The sequence below is a fragment of the Lissotriton helveticus genome, chromosome 9, assembly GCF_964261635.1.
Source record: "Lissotriton helveticus chromosome 9, aLisHel1.1, whole genome shotgun sequence".
Taxonomy (NCBI): Eukaryota; Metazoa; Chordata; class Amphibia; order Caudata; family Salamandridae; genus Lissotriton; species Lissotriton helveticus.
In genome coordinates, this window is record NC_136070.1 from 1,160,742,791 (window position 1) to 1,160,770,255 (window position 27,465).

At 44.2% G+C, this 27,465-nt stretch overlaps 1 protein-coding gene across 2 annotated transcripts in view; it reads left to right on the forward strand.

The window, feature by feature from the left end:
* FAM120A (family with sequence similarity 120 member A) overlaps window positions 1–27,465 on the forward strand; it is a 401,275-nt gene that overhangs the window by 118,879 nt on the left and 254,931 nt on the right. For both annotated transcript variants that reach the window (XM_078661614.1, XM_078661613.1), the window contains exon 4: window positions 26,856–26,984. In XM_078661614.1, the coding sequence (XP_078517740.1) occupies window positions 26,856–26,984 (129 nt within the window). The remainder of the gene's footprint in view (window positions 1–26,855; window positions 26,985–27,465) is intronic.

Genomic DNA, 27,465 nt, shown 5'->3' on the forward strand with positions numbered 1-27,465 from the left:
GTGGTATAATACTGATTCTTATAGATTATAGCAAGTCCTCCACCTCTTCCTATTTGTCTGTCATGTCTCACCACGCTATAACCATCCGGGGTGGCCTGACAAAAGTCAGGTCCTGAGCCCGCATCTCCCCAAGTTTCGGTAGCAAAAAGAAAGTCGAGATCGTGATTAATTATAAACTCACTAATATCTAGACTGTGACAAGGTAGCGAGCGTGTGTTAATTAACGCCGCTCGACATCCCTGGAATGGGGCGAAAGGCAAACAGGTGAGGGCATCAGGAACTAATGAATGGGGTAACAGTGGGGGTGGTAGTTGGAAATTACAGCCAGGACACGGGGCGGGATTAATATTCACATCGGTTGGGGGAGGTAAGGGAATACAGTGGTGGCTAAGGAGGCACGGCTTGAGCAGTCTAAGTTGGTTCGAGGAGTAGCGCACAAAAAGGCCAGGGGTCATGGCCCTGGGCCGTGTCCGGCCGCTGACGGGCGCAGACGGGCTTGGCTTTGGCGCGGCTTCGGCGCGCGCCCGCTGCGCCAGCCCGCTGCGCCGTCTATAATTGGTGCTCATTTATAGGCCGTGAGGAGGGTGGGAGGCCAGCGCGACTAGAGCGCAGCCCCAGCCCAACCCAAGATGGCGCCCGCCGCCGCCTGCAAACAATGAAAGCGGTAAGGCGAAAGAAAGGAGATGTAGCGTGGGAAGGGGTGTTAGAGTGCCTCTAAACTAATTCCCAGTTAATGTAAGCTAATAAGAAGCCCCCAGAAGATTTTCAGCACGATTTTAAAACAATGTAAAAACGAAGTGCAATAACAATTTAAAAACACAGTAAATACAAATAATGGTCTCAGGTAGCTCGCAGCCCTAGTGCCCACACAGGGAGAGCATAGAAAGGCAGCGAGCGACTGAAAACAGGAAGCTAAATAGTCTGGGAGGGCGGGAGGCCAGCGCGACTAGAGCGCAGCCCCAGCCCAACCCAAGATGGCGCCCGCCGCCTGCAAACAATGAAAGCGGTAAGGCGAAAGAAAGGAGATGTAGCGTGGGAAGGGGTGTTAGAGTGCCTCTAAACTAATTCCCAGTTAATGTAAGCTAATAAGAAGCCCCCAGAAGATTTTCAGCACGATTTTAAAACAATGTAAAAACGAAGTGCAATAACAATTTAAAAACACAGTAAATACAAATAATGGTCTCAGGTAGCTCGCAGCCCTAGTGCCCACACAGGGAGAGCATAGAAAGGCAGCGAGCGACTGAAAACAGGAAGCTAAATAGTCTGGGAGGGCGGGAGGCCAGCGCGACTAGAGCGCAGCCCCAGCCCAACCCAAGATGGCGCCCGCCGCCGCCTGCAAACAATGAAAGCGGTAAGGCGAAAGAAAGGAGATGTAGCGTGGGAAGGGGTGTTAGAGTGCCTCTAAACTAATTCCCAGTTAATGTAAGCTAATAAGAAGCCCCCAGAAGATTTTCAGCACGATTTTAAAACAATGTAAAAACGAAGTGCAATAACAATTTAAAAACACAGTAAATACAAATAATGGTCTCAGGTAGCTCGCAGCCCTAGTGCCCACACAGGGAGAGCATTGCAAGGACAAACCCAAATCAGTTCCTTACCAAAATGGCCTTCTGGAAAAGAAAGATAACATAATGATTTCTAGTCTAAAAATTGAAAGAAGAGCTTGTTCCCATACTTGTGCAACCATTGTTAAATTCAGCTGCATGCCTGAGGAAACCTGTAATATAGCGTACTATCGCAGTGAAGACTTTGACAATTCCTCGGTCTCTCAGATTAATTATAAAAATCTGGTAACCAGGTTAAACACAATAGGCGCTCTGCAATACGTATGGGGGAAAGAAGAAAATCTAAAATATTTTGAATGGTGCTCAAAGGGAACAGGGCCGGTTACCAGGCAACCCTAATATGTCCCTCAAAAGGAGAAGGAGGCCTAGCACTGAAATAGTAAGAATAAATCAATGTTGATCCAACACTAAATGAATATAAATCCACTTTAATCCATGTTCGGCCAAAGGAGGTGTAGTCCAATAGAAAAACGTTGACTTTCACATAGCCAATGAAAATTCCTAACATTAATGGTATTGTACATCCACCAAAAAGAATTCAGCCAACACGCGTTTCGTCAACAGGTGGGTAATACCTCTACTTCCTCAGAACTCAAAATATTAAATTAAATAAGCAAAATCAACCCAACCCAAATAGAACAGGAATTCAGAGTAGCACTAACCTTAACCCACCACAGGTGTCTGGCTTAGAGAAAATAGACCCACAGTAAGAAAATTAATATGCGCACAACAATGTGCATCAGATCATTCTCTTGACCTAGTTCTCTCGGATTCTGCCTGCGTTCCAGGAACACCTTCTTTACCTAACCCCTATAATTTTTTTTAATTGAAATGAGATATAAAAATAGGGACCGGATAACCAACTCTACTACCACAGTTTTGATGTATAGGAGCCAAAGAATATTGAGGCCTGTAGAACAATTTAGATATCTTAATTTAAGCTCGGTTTGTGGTTGGTCTATACCGATGTTCACAAACACATAGGGGCCAGCTCTATAAGATCCTCAATATAAGTTAAATCTAATTGACTTGGCTAAAATAACGAGCACTGTTGAGAGGTAAAATTAGAAAGCGCTGGCAAAATTAATTTTCCTCTTTTTGAAGGTTTTTCTACGGACAGTAATTCCATACGCTAGCACCATATGTTAAAATCAGCAAACCTTTAATTTTGTAGTTCTCAAGTAATGTGGCGATTGGCTTCCTACCTTTGTTTGACAAAAAAATGATACAAAATCCACACAGCCTGGCAAAATACTTCTCACTTTAGGATAAGATGGTGCCGGCAAGCTGGTAGAATTAAATGCAACGCAGATAAGAAAAGTGGTGTACTTTTTCACTTGCGTTTTCTTTTACAGAAAAACTTCTAGATTTCATATTCTTTGGTCCGCAAGCCATAATGTGTTTTTTTACAAAAATGTGTCTCAAAGTCCTCCATAAATGATACCATGGCATCAATTAAATGTTTAAGATAATTTGGGGTACTGGAAAATAAAACCGTATCCTCGGCATAAAATAATGCCAGTATGGGTCGCGAAATTATTGGGGGCATAGCCTGGCCTTCCTAAAGCAAGCACAAGTTAAGATTGCCATTATATAAGTTAGACTGGTGCAAGAACACAGCCCTGGCTAACACCTTTATCCAATTTAAATTATTTTGCGCACTCACCCTGGTCACCACATCCAACTTATGCTGAGAGATCGGTGTCTGAAGCCCGCAAAAAGTCAACTGAAGTTATATCTAGACCCACTTGTGTTAAAATGTGCCAGATTTTGGACCGGGTCATGAGATTGAATTAACTACTTAGGTTCATAAAAACCAGATGAACATAGATCGGTTTAGCTACATTATACTCACTAATAATAAGATATAGATTTAAGCATTGTTCCTAGTCCCTAAACCATACTGCACATCAGTCAGAATGCCTAAATCAGATTCCCAGGCCACAATTATGTGCAGTACATTTCTTCCTACCACTTTTACCTCACTCGACGAAAGAGATCGACTTATAGCACAGGGCATCTTGAGGGCGCACTTCTTAAAACAGAGACAACAGTAGTGGAATGCCTTGAAGTAGGAAACTCACTTCTGCTAGCTTACTGAAAATGTTCATAATTAATTTGCACGGATCAACGCTCATTGTCAGATTTATACAAGGCAATGTGGACACCATCTGGATGAGGGGCTTTACCACAAGATCTTTCTAGTATTGCAGAACCTAGTGCAGAATGTTCCAAGCATATTAAGAGTAAAAGGGGTGGGTGCGGGGTGTGAATAAAATGTGTTTTATTTTATTATCTGGAACAGCATAGTGGTAGATGTTTTCAAAATGACTCGCCCACTGATCTGCAACAATATGTGCACCGCATGGGGGTGTATGGGTAATATCTAATTAGTTAGAATTAACTACTTGCAAGTACTGAGGTACTGGGTTTTTAAGAACCGGCACAGAACCGGTAACCCAGCGGTGTCAGGGAATCAACACCCAGAGACCTCGGGTTCTCCTGAGTCAGACCTACAGAAACTCAGAGTCTTCGAGGTGAAGTCAAAGATTAGTTTATTGGCTGCAACCAAGGTAACAGGGTCCTAGAAGTACAATACGGGTATATTCTCAGGAGACTGCACACTTTCACGAAGTCAGGCTTCTCTCTTTATACATGATTTTCAGCCTTGGGCAAAACATTCCTTGAATTCGTGGTATTTCATTTATAGTTACTGGTTACAAAAGAAAAGCAGAGTCATGATGACATGTACATATTTCATGTCATGCTGCCCATAACAAATCATCCGGCAAGGCCCAACATTTCATCAGATATCGCTGGACCCCCAATAAAAACGGTCACCTCCCCATCATAAAGCAAGTAAAGAAAAGGAGTGGAGAAAAAGATGTGAGCGAGATATGGCAGGTGTGCGTGCTCAAATGGTTTTATGGCTGGTTGAGCCTAGATGCTATCTTGCTCGGCCACTGGGAGGGAACTGACCTAACGAGTTCGGCCTGGGGCAATGGTTCTAACTTGTACTGAGGTCAGGGAGAAGTCGATTAAGGAGTATGTGTCCTTGTGGAATCAAATTCAACTGGATTAAGGCCTATGTAAAGGGCAACATGTAAATGGGAGCGAAGGGTTCAGAATGTAAATGACGATTTCGAGGTGAAATCGTCACTCGAATACGCCGAAAATACATGTACATGATGTACTCGTCATTCTCGGTCTTTTGATACCAAATTCGTCCTATTTCGACGAAGTTTTTATTCTCGAGTCCAGTACTATTATATGAATCCAGATTTTCAGAACCACAGACCCTCCTTTTGCCCTTACATAGGCAATTAATCTATCCTCATGTTAGTCTGAGTCCAGATCTATATTCCTAAAGTCATTGAGATGTTGCTGTAACATCATTCTAGTGCTTAGTTCATTTCTTGACACAGGCTTCCTTACACATGATGTAGCACAGAGGCCACATATTGCAGGAGCACACTGTATGCATAGACAGAACAGAAAAAGAATGGCTAAGACCATCCCAATGACCATCAGAATTTTCCATCCCCAGGCAGATATCAGTTCCCAGAACCATCCCGTTAACGACCAATCTCCTTTATCCACATGAATAGATTCGGAAATCTTATGTAGTTTGGAGATGGCCCTGTACACTGTTGGAGCATTATCTGGGATGAAAATGCAACAACTGGACTGGATCAATTTGCATACTCCACCTCGGTCCGCAAGTATTACATCCAAAGCGACCCGGTTCTGAAGGGTCATAAGTCGATCCGACTGGAGCTCAGCAGTCAGGTTACTAAGGGCACCAGCAGTTTCAGTCACGGTGGATTCAACTACCCTTGTCAATTGCCTTATGTTCCTGCTGTTAGCCATGGCTCCCCAGAACGGCAGAAAACCCATTGCAAAGTCACCAAATTCTTGACCTGCAGTGTCTTCTTTACTCAAAACACCTCGAACTACCCTTGTCCGATGGTAATCCGCCGCTGCTGTGTAGGTGGGAGGTAACAGGAATGAAACAAAACATGAGCCCGAGAAGTCAGGGGGCAACCATGTATAGGCTCTATCATGGCAGATGAAATAAGTACCCTTAGCGGCTAAAAACGCAGGGGAAGTCTGAGATCCAAAAACATACGTTTCTGTACAGACACTCTTCCCTAGCTGAGCTCTGGGATTCTTGCCAATACCTTGCAGACACAGGTGACCTTGATGGGGTACGATCCAGATAGGGGACGATCTCTTGGCTTGCTGTTTCTCACTTAATGTAGTGCCATATCCGGTCACGTTCCAACCTACATATGCAAGTATCTCATCATCCGGGGTATCTTCGTAAGAAGTTACTTCCTTGATCATGTCAACTATACCTTTGACTAGAGCGCTAGTCTTGAGGTTGTCTTTTACAGAACGTAGGGGTTGGATTTCTCGTGCATATATGAACATTGTCCTATATGCCCATACTGATCCATTGTGACTAAATGGCAGGACCAAATAGGGGATACCTTTGTCCGTTGTGTGAGGCATGAGACCACACACCCAACAGTTAGTTGTGTTCATTACAAGTTGGTGTTGGTGTAATAACTAAACGAAGGAGTTATTAATGAACTCTAATCTCCTATTTGATTCGTGGTCAGGCAGAGGGTGGAAAGAATGAGAGGAAACAGTAGGAGGAGGTATGGGTGATGTAGTGGGCGCAAATGTCACATGAAAAGAGAATAAAACATAGCTTATCAAAAAGACCATTACGCTGAATAGCATAAAAATACACACTATTATAAAACTTTTCTTCGTCATCGTGTTAAAAAGTCTCTGCTTAAAGTTCATTTGTTTGGCAGGCCTCTCCACATCAGGAAACTCCATCCTCTCTAAGGTGCTGCCCGCGGTGGTAGGTTGTCTCTGCTAAAGGATGCTTCCGTCAGTCTAGGGCAACTCCCTTGGACCAACCAGAACCAACGACCTAACGTCGTCAGCTGCACCCAAAAGTCTTTAATCAACCGCGACCCTAGCAGCGGAACCCGGATGGCGGTTCGAAGAAAACAAAAATAAGCAAGTTACCTAGATGGGAGATCTGCACTTTTTTTTAAAAAAAAGGATTTGGGGAAAAGACACATTTTATTAGTTCATGGGGTTTTCTCTCGAATCACAAAAGGAATCACTTTTAATTAGTCTGTTTTTCTTGGTCGTAAATTGTAGCGTCTTTTCCCGGGTACTGTCTGGTCCAGAAATAGTAGTTCAGGTTCTACAGAGTTCAATTGTTCTGGTGGTGGCACAGTTTCTCGAAAAATGTTCTCGCTTTCACACTCAGGGTTAGTTTCTTTTACACGTTCATCAGTTGTGCGCTCTGAGTCAGTGCCTCCTTTCTGGACCCATTGGTCATGTGGCAGAGGGAAGGGTATCTTCTTACAATGGATCCCGTGGACCCAATTGGCCTTCCCCTCCACCCTAACAGCCAACCTTGTAGACAGGAGGACGAGGTGGGGCCCGGTCCATCTGGGCTGGTCGTTTCTTGTTCTTTGAAAGTTGCGGACTAGGACCCATGAACCGGGTTCAATGGAGTGACCCGGAGTCTCAGTGACCGGAGGCAAGGTGTTGTGGACCTGTTGATATAAAACACGCAATTTAGCTGTCAATTCATACAAGTAATCAAGCAAAATAGGGTGTTGCAGCTCGCTGAATTTCGTGGGCCTAGGCACTCCCCATATGTTGGCTGGCCGACCAAAGATGATTTCATAGGGGCTCAGTTTCACTCGCGAATGCACAGTCATTCTGGTGGATAGGAGTGCTAAGGGTAGAGCGTCAGGCCATTCAAGACCTGTGCTCGCTTGGATTTTGGCCAATTTAAGTTTAAGCGTGCCATTGTAACATTCTACTAATCCAGCTGATTGGGGGTGATTTGCAGCGTGGAACTTCTGCCTAATGCCTAGCCCTTCACACACTCTTCATCACACGACCCACAAATTCACTTCCGTTGTCAGACCAGACCATTCTAGGCATTCCAAACCTGGGGAAGAACTCTTTTACAAGGGCTTTCACTGTGGACAAGGCAGTATTGTCTTTTAGGGGATAGGCTTCTACCCATTTTGAGAAGGCACAAACAACCACGAGCACGTATTTTAAGTTGTTGCACCTCTCCATGTGTATGAAATCTAGCTGCAAAACCTCGAACGGATACGTAGGAGGTGCAAAATGACCAGCTGGAGTTGGGGTTCCCCTACCAGGATTGTGTTTCAGACATACCATGCAATTCTTGACAACGTTCTCTGCACACTTGGGAATCCCTGAATTCTTCCATACTGGGGCCAACAACTCGCAAATCCCTTTTGCGCTGATATGGGCCATTCCATGAGCCATTGTAACCACTGCAGGCACATATGCATCGGGTAACAACCATCTCTGTTGCTCTGTCAATTCAATCCAACAACCATTTGCATCCATTCTCCCTGTACTTTCTCTCCACATGCTTAACTCTTTCTCTGTGGCCTCAGCTTGGATGGACTTCACACTTTCTATCGTGTCTTCACATATTCCAACATCACCAGTCCATCTTTCTGGGCTCGCAACATACATTCGGCTCATCACATTCTTTGCAGTTTCCTTAGCGGTTTCATCAGCAAATGCATTTCCACGACCAACATCATCAGTCACTTTCTTGTGAGCACTACATTTCACGATCGCTATTTGCAGGGGCAACGTCAGTGATTCAAGAAGCTCATTCACCAACTGACCATGCTGAATCTTAGCTCCATGCGAAGTCAGGAACCCACGTTCTCTCCACAATCGTCCAAAACTGTGAGCCACTCCAAAAGCATACTGGCTGTCGGTATAGACAGTCACTTTCATTCCTTTAGACAACACACATGCTCTCGTCAGTGCAACGAGTTCTGCGGCTTGAGCTGAACCATGTGGTATTCGCGCAGTTTCAATGACTGTGTGCAAAGTTGTGACAGCATATGCTGTAGTCACGTTACCATTTGGGAGCTTAAAGCATGAACCATCCACCCATAATGTACCATCACATTCAGCAAGAGGAGTGTCGAACAAATCATCTCTCCCTTTCGTCTCTTCCTCTGTTCTAAGAAAACAATCGTGCTGTTCTAAAGCATCTGATTCCTCTGCAATTGGTAACAATGTGGCTAGGTTCAAGGTACTGCACCTTTTTATGTGCACATGGCTCGCTAGCAGCGTCAATTCGTAACTGGACAGTCGAGCACTAGTTAAGTGCTGTGTCTTGGTCCTATTTAACAATGTGTCTACTGCATGCGGGACCATCACGATTAGTGTATTATTCATTACTAGACCAGCAGACTGTCGAATGGAAACAGCTGCTGCTGCTGTGGCCCTTAAACAACTTGGCAATGCTCGTGCTACCGGATCCAAAGTTGACGAAAAATAGGCGCATGGCCGCTGTCTATCTCCGAATAACTGAGTCAGCACAGACAATGCACAGCCTTCCTTCTCGTGGACATACAATGTGAAAGCTTACTGTAGTTGGGGGTACCTAACACAGGGGCCGAACATAATGCTGTGCGTAATTCGAGAACTTTTCTGACATTCTTCCGACCAAGGAATGGGATTGGGTGTATTTTTACACGTTAATGCCACCAAGGGTTTGGCTAATAACGAAAAATTTGGAATCCACTGTCTACAGTACGATGTAATGCCCAAGAAAGCACGTACTTCTCTCTGTGTTCTTGGCACACTCAATTTTGCTATTGCCTGAATTCTTTCTGGGGTCAGTTTCCTTCCCTCCTTCGATAAGAGATGACCTAAGTAGGTCACTTCTTGTCGGCAATATTGAAGCTTGGAAAGTGACACCTTGTGATGCAAATCACATAGATGACGCAATAATGACAACGTGGCCATTTTACAAATATTCTCAGTATCCGCAGCGATGAGCAAATCGTCCACGTACTGTACGAGAGTGGCACCTTTGGGCAAAACCATTGTGTCAAGCTGACTTTTCAGAGCTTGACTGTATATTGAGGGGCTTTCACAGTAGCCTTGAGGAGCGCGTTTAAAGCGGAAGCTTCGACCTCCTAAACTAAAGGAAAAAAATATCCCTGCTTTCCTCAGCAATCGGGATACTGAAGAAAGCATTCTTCAGGTCAATCACCGAAAACCAGGAGGCAGCGGCTGGAATCATAGTCAATAATGTGGTAATGTCGGGGACAACTGGGAATTGTGGCACAACAATTTTATTCACCTCTCTAAGGTCAATCACGAATCTGTACACAGGTGGCTGAGAAGGGTCAGTTCGTTTTAAAACAGGCAGAACAGGACTATTGCAAACATTGCCTCGTGTTTCTTCAATCACATCCTTTTCAATTAATTCGTAAACAATCGCTAGCAAAGCTCTTTCACCCTCATTAGATATTCTGTATTGGGAAATTCGTGGCATTCTGACATTCGACTTCAATGTTACAACATATGGTGGAATTTCTAAAAGACCTACATCATTTGGACCAGTAGCCCAAAGAATATCTGGGAGAATCAACAATTCTGCTGGAAGTGCATTTCTCGACAAATACATGGGAGAAACCACTTTCTTACCTAAAGTAAGTTGTACTCCTGAAGGAGAACAGTACAAAGTCGCATACAATCTTTTTAGCAAATCTAATCCTAGCAAATTTTCACCACAACCTGTTGTCAAAATAAGGGGTGCTTCGAATTCACAAGGACCAACAGAAAGAGATAAAGTGTCAGAAATCGGATTTCTAACTGGGGCGCCAGAAAAACCTACAGAAACGTTCATTTCACCAGACAAAGGTGCACCAGGGAGTTTGGAGTGCATAATAGAACTCTTTGTAGCACCAGTATCCAACAGAAAAGGTTCTGACACACCTGATGTAATCACCTCAACGTAAGGTCCACTCTGATCTACTGGAACTGAAACGACTCCCTCTCTTCGTCTATGGCTGTCCTAGCAATCCTCATTTTCCCACTGCTCATTTTCTGTGTAATACTCATCAGCGTAGTATTGAGCTGTCCTGTCAGATACGTTATTTTGCTGATCAAACCTGTTCATAGAGTTTTGTGGTGGAAGGGGACGCGTGTCCTGAGGGGCGTTTCCACGCCCTCTACCTCTAGGCGCTTGCTGACTGCCATGACCTCTTACACCAGAAATTCCATTTGCACGTTGTGGTAGGGCAGGACAGTTATACTTGTAATGACCCTCCTGTTTGCAATATAAACACTGGTTAGGACCTACGCGGGGTTGAGTGTAATCAAATCTTTGCAAGTTTCTCTGATATTGTTGAGGCTGCTGAAAAGTATTCTGGTAGTGATTCTGACCGTAATTATTTTGATTACCACCACCACGTGGCGGATAGGCTTGCTGTAGCGAAACTTTCGTTTTGAGTTCTCTAGTTTTCTTTTCTACTTTATCTTTCTCATCTTTGTCTCTATTCTCGTAGTACTGTGCGGTAGCTAATATCTGGGCTGAAGATGAGACTGCCCAAGAACTTTCTGAATCTTTTAATTTCCTACACAATTCTGGAAGCAGATTGTGCACGAATTTATCGACAAACGATCTCTGACCACCTTCTGTGGTCATGTCTTGACCGCTGTGGTCAATGAATGTTTCTTCAAATCTGGTGAAGAAATCTGAAACAGTTTCTTCTTTATTTTGCTTGCATGCAGATAACTTATCCCAATTTACTTGTATTGCAGGCATTATCGTTTTCATGTAATCTACTATTCTACCAGGTAGTTCTGCTATCAGAGGCTCAGGCTTGGCACCACCAACTTGTCGTGCATCTGCAGCAGTAATATTAGCCCACGTGTCACCTAATTCCTGGTCATGATCTACATGACGAATTTTACCCCATAAAGGCTGTGGAACAACGTTCCCAAATAACATATCGATATCGGCCAAATTCATTATACATGACCCAGCAGTTTGCGACAATTCTTTATAGTACCCTGCAGGATTTTTACGCGGATCTGGTAATGTTTGTTTGAGTGCTAAAACTTCAGCTCGCTTCCATGGGACATGTACCCATACACGGTGAAAGTGTGGCAGGACAGGTGGGACAGCGGTCGCGTCACCCTCTCTCCACTGTGGGGGAACTTCTCTCATAGGGTATTGTCGTGCCTTTTTCCTACTAGATGCACTAGATTCCGATGGTGACCCAGAACTGTTTCCCTTACTTCGATATGATAATAACATTTCAACTGCCTTTTCCACATCGGGACCTACAATCATACCCTCTCCAAACTTAAATCGTACACGACACATCTCTTGTGGGATGCATTCTTGATCATTGTCTTCTAAATCCTCGCCAAGAAAGACACACATCTGTTCGAAAACATATCTCTGTGTCGCTGCTTCCCATTGATGGAAGACTTCCATGACTGACTGTACATCATATTTTGCAGTGTCCATGACCCATTTCCGAGCTAAACTATTCAGGGAATCTCTCTCTTGATAATCAGGCAGTTGACTTCGCAACTGTCTTCTTCCTATGTTAGGGGTCGTAGCAGGCGACCCGAAAAGAGGTAAAAGAAGATTAGTAACAGTGCTCGCCATTTTCTGCCAAATGGAAGGTGAAACTGAAGGACAAACAGATGGAAAAACGGGGTGAGATAAGGCGGGGGTAGAGATGGCAGAAGAGGTATCAGGGAAAATAGATGTGGTACTAGGCAGAATCGTAGAGGGAGCATTAGGAGATGTAAAAAGTACAGAAGGCAAAATCGTAGAAAACACAGGTGAAACAGAAGTGGTCGGTGGGCCTGGAGGAGGCTGCACCGAAGAAGTAGGAGCCAGCTGAAGAACAGCTGGTGGGTGCTGTGGAAGAGCAGGAGGCGCAGCTTGTGCAACTAAAGGTTGCGGGGGTGCTGTGGCATTCTGCGCACAGGGGGGTGGTGAAGTTAATAATTGCGACATTAATGGGTCTTTTTCACGCTCTTTTGCTGCCTCTTGCTGAAGAGACGGCAAAACTGGATAACACTTATCTATTGCCATTTTACGTTGCCTGTGCAACTGCTCATTTATCTGCTCTTCTTCATTATCTTTAAACTGCACGCCAGCTTGCATTACCGAAAGTCCTCCTTCTCTCTTATTTTTCTTAGCTAATTTAATTTCTTTTTGTTTGGCTTCTTTGCGCCATAAGCGGAAAGAGTCAAACATCGCCGGCCGGGCTTTCTTTTTGAAGAGTTTAACTTCAAGGTTGTCTAAGATTTCAGAATCAAAGCTACCATATTGGGGCCATTCTAAAACACCATCTTTCCTAGTGTATTTAATCCATACTTCGTTGTAAACGATGGGGCCTACCCCATGTTTAACATATAGCTCGTAAGTCGGAGTTCCAACTGGAGGAACCGGACATGAGTCCTCCAATCGGGAGTCCCTATTATTACTACCAAGACAAAACAAATTCCCAAGTCTAAGACTAGGCATCCTCGCTCTCTAGTCTAGTTCCAAAACTTCAAAGGATTTATCGATTACGATATTTCTCGTGAATACACGAGTCCTTCGGTTATGGTGCTTGCAAGTACCAATACAAAACCTTTTGTATCCCAAAGATACCACAAAGTAAGTCCAACTAAGGACTGGGAGACGCTCCACTTATACTTAACTGAAAATATCGATGGCGTCACCAGAAGACTCGTCTCAGTGTTTCGCTCTACCGAAAACTTCAAGGGTCCAACATCAGGGCGATAGCCAGGGCAGCAGTCCTCGTAGCCGTCGGGAAGCGGGGAACCTCGCAGCAAAGACCTTCGGACCACGTCGACATGCATGGGTCGATGAGGTGGTGGGCCCTCCTCCGGAATTTCCACACGAAGCTCCTCACGATCTTCAGGCTGACTGGTACCACTGGAATCACCCCAAACGCTGGGCGCCAACTGAGGTACTGGGTTTTTAAGAACCGGCACAGAACCGGTAACCCAGCGGTGTCAGGGAATCAACACCCAGAGACCTCGGGTTCTCCTGAGTCAGACCTACAGAAACTCGGAGTCTTCGAGGTGAAGTCAAAGATTAGTTTATTGGCTGCAACCAAGGTAACAGGGTCCTAGAAGTACAATACGGGTATATTCTCAGGAGACTGCACACTTTCACGAAGTCAGGCTTCTCTCTTTATACATGATTTTCAGCCTTGGGCAGAACATTCCTTGAATTCGTGGTATTTCATTTATAGTTACTGGTTACAAAAGAAAAGCAGAGTCATGATGACATGTACATATTTCATGTCGTGCTGCCCATAACAAATCATCCGGCAAGGCCCAAATTTCATCAGATATTGCTGGACCCCCAATAAAAACGGTCACCTCCCCATCATAAAGCAAGTAAAGAAAAGGAGTGGAGAAAAAGATGTGAGCGAGATATGGCAGGTGTGCGTGCTCAAATGGTTTTATGGCTGGTTGAGCCTAGATGCTATCTTGCTCGGCCACTGGGAGGGAACTGACCTAACGAGTTCGGCCTGGGGCAATGGTTCTAACTTGTACTGAGGTCAGGGAGAAGTCGATTAAGGAGTATGTGTCCTTGTGGAATCAAATTCAACTGGATTAAGGCCTATGTAAAGGGCAACATGTAAATGGGAGCTAAGGGTTCAGAATGTAAATGACGATTTCGAGGTGAAATCGTCACTCGAATACGGCGAAAATACATGTACATGATGTACTCGTCATTCTCGGTCTTTTGATACCAAATTCGTCCTATTTCGACGAAGTTTTTATTCTCGAGTCCAGTACTATTATATGAATCCAGATTTTCAGAACCACAGAACTCTGTTCTGATTTAGATTTCCCTCTTCCTGAGAGGGACTTATAACAGGCTTTACAAACTGGTTGTTTCATCTCTATTCCTTGTGCACCGGCCAGAGCTGATGTAGACTTGTGTTAGCCTGGGCGCACACAGCATAAGTCCTGCTAGGATTAATAGCACTAACTGGGTTATGATGCATACTCTTCATGGATTCACTAAGATCAATAATAGCTCTTATAATATAATGGGGGATATGTTAGTAGCCGGCTAAGCTCTTATTTAACAAATTAGGCTACAATTTGGGAGGATAAGGAAGTTTCTAATTGATTCTCAACCCGTTATTTTTAATTGAGCTATGAAAAACTCCTCTTCAAGAATATCGTAATTGGGCACAGGGAACTGAAAAACAACTGATAGTACTATGCTCACAATCAGTCATCTTGATACACCTCTCAAACATAAAATTGTACATGTTCTTAGGGACAAACATATAAGTAATAATTGAACACCACAACCAGAAAATGTAGAAATTAGCTTATCGCCTCCTGCTGCTTCTTGAACATTTGCCAGATCTCTCAAAGCAACATAATTAAAAAGCAGAGATTATTCCGAATCTGATGGTGAAATGTATTCGATAAAAAGTGTTCCCAAACAAGACCCTTAAACCGGTCTTAAAATGAAGGTCACCCACAACACTAAATAAACTTTCAAAAATGAACATTTCTGAACCAGTTTACTGAAAACACTTGAATCCCCTGATAGTTAGAATTGATAGGGATAATGTAACTTTTCAGTGATACCTTAAACCGAGAGAAGAGACCAATTTTGGCTCTGCCTGAGGAATATGGTGCAGAGGGAAATGAATAACAAGTAAAACCTTCACAAGTATGGTCAGCTGTACCTCAAGTCTCCTGAAACATCACAATGTCATATGATTTCACAAATGACTGCCAGTGTTCATTAGTAATTTAAGAGGAGACACTGGAAATGTTTCAACTAATCATACTTCAAGTTGCCTGATTACTGCTAGAGGAGCATACAAAGGTAGACACATCAGCATTATTTTCATGAGTGGGAAGAGCCAATGAATTTGGTTTTGAGCCTGTTGATTCTAGACACTCCAGTGGTTGAAATAGGTTAAATAAAGACATGCTACTAACCAACGTCAGAGAAAGCAAATATTAACAGTTGGACATTCGGGGTTACAGCTTTAATAAAAAGGTTTATATAAAAACGACAAAGGTAAAATTGTAATTGTCTCATGGCTATCGGGCCAATATTGGGATTGTAACAAAAGATTTCTTGCAAACTTGGGGTTTCTGAAGTTGATAAACACATGGTCACTCTTTGGCACAATTTTGGAAATGGACTAGTCCATGCCATCCTTCTCACAAACCAGACCTAAGGAGACATGTTAAAGCCCAGATATTTGACAACCAGGCTATTACTTTGTTCAATTGTAAAGTATTCTTGGATATTCTGAGCGATAAAATCAGAATATTTGTCAGTATCACAACATATGGACAGGCTTCTGGAGGCAAATTCATAACCAGTGACACTGTTAGTTGAAGTAAAGACAGTAGGGCATCCTGTGCTCCGGCAGACTGGAAAGCGTCAGAGGGAATGTTACTAGAATATGTTGAAGCCAATGGAACACTGTCTGCATAGCACAGGGGCCATTAACAACATTAGACTGAGTAAGTGGAAGAGGGCAAGGCGCATGGTGGTGTAAGCAATGACTGCTCAGTCATGGAGAGGAACCAAACAGTTGGGTGACTAGGAACTTCTGGAATGGCGGGAATTAATATTTTTTTATCTCCTTTGGGTTTCAATATGTTGCAACCATGAATAAAGCAGGCAACGGCTTCTCATCAGGGCGCTAATTTGTGCATATAAGGAATACATAAGATTGCCACACATAGATGTAACTAAAATGTACTTTGGAGGAGTGTTAACACTTGCTGGTGGAATGTGTAGCTGTACACACACGTGCTCTATTTACGTCTGCTTTCTATTGTTGGGCTCAGGTTTGCTCAACCTGTTTTTCTTCTAAGAAGTCTTCAGAGTCATGAGGTATAGTAACTACTGCTATCACTGGTAATGCACATAGCATCTGCTCCATTGGACGTATATCCACTGAACCCCAAGTTGACGCCTGCAGTGATAGTCTTCAAGTGTTTTCGGACTCTTTGTTCAATCGGTGACAACAGTTGGCGCTTGTGCTACGTTTTGGTGTTATCGCACTCTTCATCACACTTTGCGACCGGGTTCTACTCTACGCACCCTTTGGGGCCTACACCATCGTTGCTTCACTAAAAATGGTGACTGCGTTCTAAATGAGCCCACAGTGTCGTTCAAAGTGTCCCTGGGCAGACCTCTGCCAGGTTTGCCAACTGTCTGTCCCCAGAGCAGGACAACTCCTCCTGCTCACCATGCCTTGCATTCTGCAGTAAGAAGACACTGCAGTACTGACGAGATAGATTCCTTGCTCAACTAACCATGGTGCAGCTGTAAGGAGACTATACCATAGACTGCTCCAGGGACCACCCTGACTTCAAGGCGGACACAGGGCCAGGACCCTCAGGGTGACAGCCCTTTCATTTGAGCCCTGAGCCGAGCTTCCGTTTGGAGTCGAAGGCTGTAGAATCCCAAGCCCAACCATGGAAAACATCGAGTCTGTGGACACCATCCAACCCTCCCTCTACCATGTCTCCGTCGGACCAAGCACCGTCCTTGAGGGGGTAGAGGCCTGAATTCCAGATTCAGGCTTGCAGTCCACCACTGCCTCAAGGCCATGGTCGACAACAAACACATGCCTCCGATAGGCACCAAAACAGCTGCAAAAGACTTGCCTTCTGGCGCGTATGTCCATCACCCTTGAGCCCTTCGTCGACTCCAAAGACTTCTTTGCATCCGAACCCCCTCTGCACCAGCGTGTCGGATGCCGGCCTCGGGGCAGAAATGCTGGGTGCCCAAAGCCCCTTCCTCTACTATATCGAAGGAACAGGACTAGCCTATCCCGTACGATTACAGGAAGAGCTTGATGCTGGGCAGGAAAAGATTCTCATCCATCCACAAATCGGCAGAATCCTCACCCAGGCTCCGCCACAGTCTCTGGCATCTATCCCTCACAAAAAAAGGTCTGCTTTAGAGGAGGCTTTTGCACTGGAGCCTGATTCACCAGCTGAGAACCGAAAGCTCCAGGATCAGGGAATTAGCCATCTACCTCTTAGGCATCCTCCTCTTCCTTCTATCCACTTATCCCACCTCCCCCTTTTCCTCCTCCTATTCAAGGGGAGGCTACAGGGGTAACAGCTCTCAGGGCAGAGAAAAAGATTGCACAGCTTACGGAGCCACTTCTGCCCCTCCCAAATGCACTACACCTGTCGGGAGACTCCATGGCTTTCAGGCAAGGTGGCAAGAGATTTCCACAGATCAGTGGTTCGTTTCCATCATAGGACAAAGTTCCTGTTTGGAATTCACAGCAACCCCACCACGCAGACACACCCTCTCCCTAGACATCCGGGCCAAACACTAGGTGGCGATCTATGCACAGTGTGCAACTCTGCAGCTCTACATGCCAAGAACAGATGCATACTGGTAAGTAGCATTTTCCTTCTGTCAGTGTGGATTGGATCTACAGGGAAGAAAACTGACCAAGGCTTGCAAAAATACTCACTTTTCACACTCCTTGAATATTCATACAGTAATGCAGCAAGTATTCAGATTAACACTGATCATTAAGCTGTGAAATCAGCAGTTCAGAATTCATGCTCCAAAAAGTAATAGAGATCATCTCCAGGTGCTACATTTGCACAGGAAGTAATATAACTGGATTTCTCATCATTCATATGTGTAGGAAGTGACATCACTCCTCCCAGGACCTACTTAACAGCGTCCGGAGTGCGTGCGCAGCAAAGGCAAGCCCGTCTGAGTCTAGACCACGCCCGGTGGCAGGAACACTGGTCCTCCCCCATCCTGCTATTCACCACTGCGACCCTCTGTGCCCACAACCCTGGCCGCCGCTCCATGCAATGCTGCCGCATAGCACCACACACTGAGGGATCATTCTCCTGTGCTTCCTGTAAAGTTTCATGCACTTACCCACACCAACACTTACCACACCTCCACAGAGAGCACACAAGACCCCACTTCCGCACTTGCCCACTCCTGCAGCTACTTACACAACACTTGCATGCATGATCCTCAATACCTGCTCACTCAACAAATGTGCCACCGAGATCTGGAACCTGCTTCACGACAATGCTCTGGACCTACTTTTCCTCACAGGAACCTGGCTGAACCCTGCATTGACCTCACCAAAGCCATCACCCTGGCTACAAGATCACCTGTTAGGATTGACTTTACAAGCCTGTGGAAGGAAATCACTATCATCCACAGGAGCGTCATTAGCTGTACCACTGCCATGGTAACCTCATCCTCCATTATGGAATACCTGTTGTTCAATCTCCATGTCACAGCCAACTACACTCTTAAGTGGCTTTCTCATCTACAGACCACTAAGACCACGCACCAACTTCACAGCCACATTATGGACTGCCCCGCATCACTCTCCCTCAACACTAGCAATTGCATCCTACCGGGAGACCTGAACTTCCATCTGGACGACTGCACCAACGCCCAACTCAAAAGCACCCATTGAAGACCATGGAAGCCTTGGACTCACCCAATGGGTAAAAGAACCTACCCACGTCACCAGACACCTTCTAAGCCCTATATTCCCACCTTCAAAAACATCAGAGTAGATGAGCCCACACCAGTGTCCTGGATAGACCACGCCCTCATCAAGTTCAGAATCACTGTCCCGTTCCAACGCACATGCACCTCTGTCACACCAGCCTGCGGAAATTGGTACGGCATCACTGACCATGACTGGAACATCGCTCTCCACACCAACCGACCCAAAGACAGCAACTGCCTCTTCAAAACCATCTCAGATTTCAAGAATTGGATCACCTCTTGTGCAGATTACCTGGCCATCCTCAAACACAATACAACAAAATCTATACCCCAGGTCAGTTGAAGCACGAGGAAGTTAGACTAATGAAACTCCACCTCATACAGCTCGAGCCCTAATAAAGATTGAGCCAGGACAATACAGACAGGAACACATTAAAGCTGGACCTGGGACGTTAACACCAAATGATCAGGGCCACCAAATGTGCCGCTCTGACAGACAAAGTCAATGCCAGCACCAAAACAGGCAAATAAATCTTTGCCATTGTGAAGGGTTTCACTTCACCAGCGACCACCTTCAACTCGATCACCTCCTTTCAGGACCTTTGAAACAATCTCTCTCAATTCTTCACCCTCAAATCGCAGCCATTGACAGCAACGTAAACCCTCTACCACACCCAAGAGACCTCGCCAAACGCCTCCCAATCTTATCCAAAGAATTAATGCTAACCATATGGCCTGTTGTGAGAAATTGGTTTGTTGGTTGAATGGGGAAGCCACCCTGTTCAAGCAAACGCCACAATGCCTGTCCGGGTGAACTACAAAAGTTACTAAATAAACTCCACAACCAAGGGCCCAGGAGAGGAGAAGCACCACCTGGGAATTCAAGACTCACCCAGGCTGGGTCCAGGTGTTGGTTCAAGATGGTTGGAGCCTGTTCTGTCCCTGATGCTCTGATAAGGAGATCCGCCAACTAGTGCTTGGATTCACTTGGCTAGTCCTGGGCTCAAGTTCTGAAACTAGGCTCTAGCAGCAGGGCAGGCTTCTGAGAGTTCAAGTCTGTTTCTAGGCAGCAAATCTGTCCTTCCAGGTGCAGCAAAGCAGTCTTGCGGGGTACACAGAAGGCATTCCTTAGTCCCTCTGCAGGTCCAGTGAATAAACTGAAGAGTGGGTCTGAGGATCCTATTTTTATACATTGTGCTGACTTTGAAGTATTTGTTTCTAGATGATTATCTTTGAAGTGCTTGAAGTCTCCTGCTTCCCTTTTTCTGGCTTCATGCTTGCTGAATGAACAATGCTGGGGTGACCAGTCCTTTGTATGAAGGTAGAGTAGAGCCATTTTCAGAGTAGTGCCTGGTACCACCTCACCACGCCCCCCCCCCCGTAATCCTGCCAGTTTATGGCCCATCTAGGCACACCCAATCCTTGTATTGTGGGGCTGTCTTTGAGGAATAAACAAAGTCCAACTGCCAACTACACCTAGTCATGTGACCTAGCACTAAATAGCTGGGACAGGAAAACTTTCTTAAAGTGGCATTTTCAAAATTGTAACCTAAAACCCAACATTAAAGAGGATTTTTAATTACAATTTCTCTGACACCAAACATTAAATATTCACCTGTTCCAAATCAAAAGGTGGCACTTACTAAAATGTATTAAGGCAACCAAATGTCAGAGGTGGGCAGCAACCAAATTTAGGAGTTTTTCACTATCCAGACATGTGAAACTTTAAAAGTACATGTCCAACCTTTTAATTGCAGTACATCCTGCCCTATGGGCCACCTAGGTCCTACCTTAGATGGGACTTCTGTGCAATAAAATGGAAGTTTAAGACTTAGCAAGGGTGTTATATTGCTAAGTTGAACATCTTCCTAAACGTTTATTTGTTTTCAAGCTTTCAAATCTTCTAAGGTAAGGAGTTCCACAATTTTGGAGCGTGGTAGACAAAGAAGCAGCCTCCACTTTTGGCTTTCTGAACTTTTGGCACTATAATACTGAATGAGACTGAGGATCTCAATGTCCAGGTACCAGAGCAGTGCAGGGCTTTTTTTAATAAGTATAATGGGGCTATACAGAGGGCCCTAAAATGGGGTCTTAGTTTAATTGGTAACCAATGCAGTGAGGGTACTTAACTAGAAACTGAATGATGCTTTGGTATCTTCAACAGCTGTCAGGGAGCTGCATTCTGCACTACTTGCAGTCTTTTTTTCAACCGTTTGTGGACAGCCAAGATAAAGAGTGTCCATAGTTAGGGCATGATAAAATAAGTGCTTGAACAACAGATCTCTGGGAGGGAAGAGGAAGGAAATCCCATATTTTTCTAAGCATTCTCAACATGCCATAGAAACTTGTAGCTACATTCCAAGCCTATGTTTCAAAGGATAGTTTATTGGCCAGCCAAATGCCCAAACTGTTTACTACGGTTTTGGAAATAGGAACACTAACCATTGATTCTGGCCAGCTAAGCGTAGACCAGTAGTTCAAATCATCACTTTAGTTTTATCACCGTTAACTTTTAAGTAGCAATTTGCCATCCAATCTGCTGCATCCTTTAGAAAAGCAAAAACAACAATTGATGGACAGAATGCAGAACAATGTCATACATTCACCCCAGTACAGAGATCTGGGCCTAAATCCATCGGTTTTTTTGCACTCCACACCACCCCAGGTCAGACATGGCCATATGCAAATCAGCCTTGACCCTGTGCCTCATGGGAACAGTCCAGCCCGAACTGCCAAGCCAGGTCCTCCCTGGACTGGAAACAAGCATCCTAGGACTGGTTTTCGGGTTTCACCCTTCTTCAGCCAGGATAGCTTGATTCCAGTGTCACTGTGAGCCCAGGACTATGCCTGGGCATACCTGGCGCACGTAGGGCGAGAAAGCAAAAGACAAACAATTGATGGACGAAATGCAGAACAAATCAAAACATTCACCCCCAGTCAAGAGATCTGGGTTAAATCCATCATTCTTTTGCTCACCATGCCACCCCAGTTTAGACCGGGCCATATGCTAATCAGTCTTGACCCGGAGCCTTATGGGAACAGTCCAGCCGAACTGCCAAGCCAGGTCCTCCCAGGACCGAAAACAAGCATCCTCTGACTGGTTTCTCCATGCAACTGTAAGCAAGCTATCCTGGCTGATGAGGGCTGAAAGCCTGAAACCGGTCCTAGGATGCTTGTTTCCAGTCCTGGTAGGATTCTTGGAACGACCAAGACACAGAGTCCGGAAGAAGAGATTTGCAGCCTTCCTTCGAAAGCTTCCTCTCTCAGGTTACATAGCTTTCTATAATGACATTGTTAAAAGGTCAGCAAATCAATTTGGAGTACCCTTAGAGGAGGAAAAAGGGGACACCTGTTTCTTGCTAGAAACACTGGCACCAGCTACAAGAGGAACACACTATCTTCCTATGCTGTCCAGTATCCTGGACCAAGGCAAAGAAGCCTTGAATGAACCAGCTTCAAACAAGGGGGTGAACCCCAGGGTGGAGGAAAAATATAAACCCTCCTCAAATGATCCAAAATATATTCAGGGAAGTAGTACAATACCTGACTCTGTTATTGTCACCACAGCCAGGAGGAGAGCCAATGTAGTCTCCAACACAAGGCAACCACCAGAGAAAGACAGTAAGAGGATGAACATGGTGGGGAGGACAATGGAGAAAGAGGCAGCAAACTAATGGCATATTGCTAACTCAAATGCACTACTAAATAGATATGGCCACCAACAGTGGGATGAGATAGAGGAAATGTTGAACAAACTTCTTGAAGACCGAAAGAGAGCAAACACTATTGTTCAGGAGGGGAAAAATGTGCAATGTAGCGCAAATTAAACTTCTCACCCACACTTTCAAGAACCCACATAACACTGGCCAAGCATTCCTCAACAATCACACCCACTTTCACAAACATTCCAGACACCTCTGCTTGTCTGGACTCCTATTTGCACACACGTCCCATACATATGGAAAACCAGATCCTGCGGTAAAGCATTCTTCTACATCGCTCCTAAAGTGTGGAACGAATGAGTACTACAAATAAGCGCATCCTCCTCACTTCTTGAATTCCGTAAGAAGCTAAAGACCTTGCTTTTTGAATAGTCCCACTAGGTCCTAGGTTTGGCTAGGCTCTCCCCTTTTCTGTCCCAGGATACCCTCCCTGGTGGTGATGTGCTCTACAAATCTGCACATTATTAACTAATGGGGTAACCCAATTCTGTCCACAGACCTGTGTATCGTGTATTATAGTTAAACAATGGTCCTAGACCTATTTTTCACACAATGAAGTCCAGTGAGTTTAATGACTTTTAATACTATTTTAGGCATGTATAGAATCAGCACAAGGTACTAAATACACACAAAATTATCAAATTAGCACCTTCAGAAGAAAGAAAAGGAACACTGGCACCCAATGGGTTCTTCAAGACAAAAATATCTGTTTTATTTCAGAAACTTATTCAAAAAGGTAAGCCACATTACCAAGTTATATAATAGTTGTAGAAAGGTTGCTTCAAAGGAGGAGGGTGAAAGATTAGTGCTCATGTGTGATATAGATTAAAAAGGGATAAAAGGGGGAGGTTTCACAGAGTGAAGATGGTTAAAAAATAGAAATTACAATGGTTCTGAACGGAACTGGTTCTAAGTCACATCAACACCAGTTCGTATGGCCTGTCCTTGAGTAGTCATTTTTGTAGTTGTTTTTGATCATTTACAAATAATTCAGAGAACGTATCATCTGTTAGATGGGGCAATAGTGAGATATGGTACAGGACCTTCAGGGGACAAATGTCGACGTTTTGACCCAACTTAGTGTGTGGAGGGCGATTACATCCTCAGCGTGCGGGTCTTCCTCAGGACAGGGGAAGGTTGAAAAGCAACCTAAAGGAACAATCATAAAATAAAATGTACTACCATATTAAAAAGTAATAATAATAAGGCCAGCAAGTGCCTGGGTTACTAACCTACTAAGAGTGCCTGTAGGTTGATGGTCCTGATCACAGCTCCTGGGGTTGGGTAGTCTGTAGGGAGGATGAAAGACCATTGTTTTTCTATACTACAAATCTGCATGACATATCCAAGATGATTAACTCGCTTCTTGCAAGAGTCTGGCTCTCTAGGAGACCACCAGACTTCATCTGTTTACCATCCTCATGCTAAGTGCTTCATGGTAAATGGAGGGCAGATCAGACCTATCACTTTGCTGACAGGAAGGAGACTCTGTTATTGATGCTGAACAGAGTTAAAGTCTGATAAGAAAGGAACACCTCACATTCCCAAGCAGTGTGACAGTAATGACCTGTTTTCCGAACATCAGGCTATCCGGTCTTTTTGACCCCTTGAATCTCGTTTTTGATGCCCAGTATTCCTGCCATGATTCCTAACCGCTTTTCCTTTCAGCAGTAGAGGTCATCCCATCCCCATAAAGGTACAGGGCCACTACTTGCTTAGAAAGAAAAACGGGCGGAGTACTCTGCTCCGTTTAATCCAGACCCTCTCCACCCTTGCAGAATTTAGATAGGCTTACTTCATTTCAGATCTTGGAAGCATCCCCAAAGAGTGGACATGTGTGGTGAAAATGCAGGATGCTTACTTCCATGTGTTTTGGTTCTGATGTCGATGCTAGAGTTTTCACCCAGAATTTGGCCCTACTGGTAGCAAGATATCCACTTTTGTCCCTTTGTGGCCACTTCTCAGAGTAGTGTCAAAGGGTGAAGCAGAGCCCATCCTTGTTGTGGATGCTATTCAATTTTGTGTTCTCATGAACTACCACAAGAGGATTAATCCCCACCCTCTAAAGTCTTGCTTTCTTCCAGAGGGGAACAGCCATCTGCTTTCAACTTAATGAGCAGAGAAACTTCCAGATGGCTTCTTGAACTACAGACATCCTGCACTGAGATTGTACCTAAGGCCTAGCTCCAAATGAGTTCCCAGTGGGCCCAGGAGCTTGGTAACTACTCCAGCCCATCCCAGGCCTCAACGTTCTCTCTTTCTATCCCTTGCCCCGACCACACCCCAAAATTGTTGCCTCTTTCTCCCAACGTTTTGATAGGATGCCTTTTTGGCAGCTTGCTGTCACCGTCGACTGATCGGAGTATTGGTGCTGGTGGTTTACTGCCGGAACTCTCACTCTCCAACACTGATGACGGATAACCTGAGCATGTCTCTGCGCTGTGCTACTTTAGTGTCCTAGGCATGTGGAATCCAACACCATATCAAATGAAGTGGTCAAGACATCAACCACCTGAAGCTTCTGTTTCCTCCGATTAGGTGCCACATTTTCTTCCTGGACCTTAGCTTTGTCCTTCACAGGCAGACACGTTTTGAGCTTTTTGGGCTAATGTAGCCAGCAGTTTCTTTCATCACTTCTTAGTATTCTTAACATCAGCCATATGTAGAAATGTGCCATATGCCCTCTGCTTCTGTTCACTACACTTCAGTGGTAAAAAGAAGTCTGATGCTTTGTCCCGCCTTCTTCATGTCTGTGCTTTACAAGCGATTTGATCGTTGTCCCCACATTGTTTCTATATCTCCATTCTTTCAAGGCTAAGAATTTACACAACCTTGATATGAGGAGCAATTTGCACTTTTGTTTTGATAAAACTACGGGCATACCTTTTACCAGTTAACTAAGTGACCTTTTTTTATCACTGGCATAAGCTGATCGGCTGCTATATTCTCAGTTGCCAGTTGGATCATAAAGAATCATCAAATGCTACTCTCTGCATGGAGCCCAACTTCCTTCTGGTGCTCATTTAAATCTCACCTGGACGAAGGCATTGCCTTCAGAGAGAGATATGCTGTGTTATTATATGGGCTACAACACATACCTAGCTGATGCTACACTCTCACAGCTTCATCCTAGAACGTTGCTAAATGTGTCCAGGATGCTCTTTTCAAGTTTTTGCCTAGGCCTGTTCCTTCTTTTCTCATTCTTGCTTGCAGAAGAACCTACTCAGAAAATTGAGAATAAGGAACAGCCATGACGGAAATGTATCCTACTAAAGATAACTTTATAGTGATTGTTAGTAGACTTTCCCTATTATCATCACCCTATCTCTGATCTCTTCAGCCATCATCCAAAAACATGTAGCAGTAGCTAATTTTTTCAAGAAGGGGATTGCATGTACAGGTCAGTGGGTGGCGTGCCTTTTTTGGCACACCACTGCATATGTGATACTGAAGCTCGGATCTCTACAAACCGCTTCGCAATCCGCTTTTGGTCTGGCCTCAAGTCCGGTTTTATCAACAATGTTGCTAATGAGCAAAAAGCCTGCAGGTTAAGTACCACTCACTATTTTGGCGAGATGATGCTATTCGTTTTGATTGAGCTAAATACAGCGTTGTGGTCCACTTGCAGATGAGCACCAATATGCTTTAGTCTCATTTTGTTTTCACCTTTCCTACACTACATCCAGATAATTGTGGATGGACCTCTTAAAGATTGTGAAACTGAGCATTTTTATAGCATTTGTAAAGAAGATGCATATTACTTAAAACTAAATGTATTTTTAGGGGAGTACTTTGTATCCATAGAGTGAAAATTAATCTGTTGCAAAGTCTTTATAGAACTGCAAAATACATTTAAGCCACAGTATTTAACCTAGTCAAGGTAAACACAACTTATTCTGGGGGGTTATTCTGGGGTCTGCTATCATTGTGACGATATTTTAACGTATAAACCAACCATATCACCCTCAATGCACCCAGGTGACATTTATTTACAGCGCATAAGGAGTATTATTTAAGTTTGTTTTGCAGTAACACATTTGAGTTAATTCCCTTTCAATAGAATGTCAAGAAGGGACATCAGTGTGATGGCTTCTATCAAAATATTGGTCAGTGTGTTAAAATGTAAACTTTTCCCTTATTTGGTTTACTAAGTACTCTAAATTTGTTCTCCAGGTTCGTGCCCATCAATTAGTTTTACCACCTTGTGATGTAGTGATCAAAGCTGTTGCTGACTACGTCCGGAATATTCAGGATACGACTGATTTGAATGCCATAGCAAAAGATGTTTTCCATCATTCACAGGTGAAGTATGACTTTTCCGTTCCATGTCTTTAAAATGTACACATTTTCAATGTTTCTGTCAGTTTAACGCAAGCTCTTGGTAGATGGCCACCTGTCTGCAAGTAACAGTGTAGCAGAGGAACCTTTGGTAGAGCTAGAAAACGTGTATGTCAACTTGGGTACTCCAAGATCAATAATGCATTTTGCCTCTTAGGAATACCCCCAATGAATCATATTGACCTAGTATGGTGTCTTAAACCTTTTTTTTAAAGATGTGCAATCCCTTGTGTGGAAAAAAAATTGATTAGAGGCCACCTGGAATTACAAATATTTTGTCATAATTGTACTCTAAAATGGCTGGCTTAAACATATTTATGAATTCGACATTGTAGTTATTTTCAGGTATCCCATTAAAAAATGCAATTGAATATACAATACCAACATGCTATTGGCAGTCTGGTCTCCCTCAAGTGTGAAAGTATCCAGAGCATGATCCTTTGTC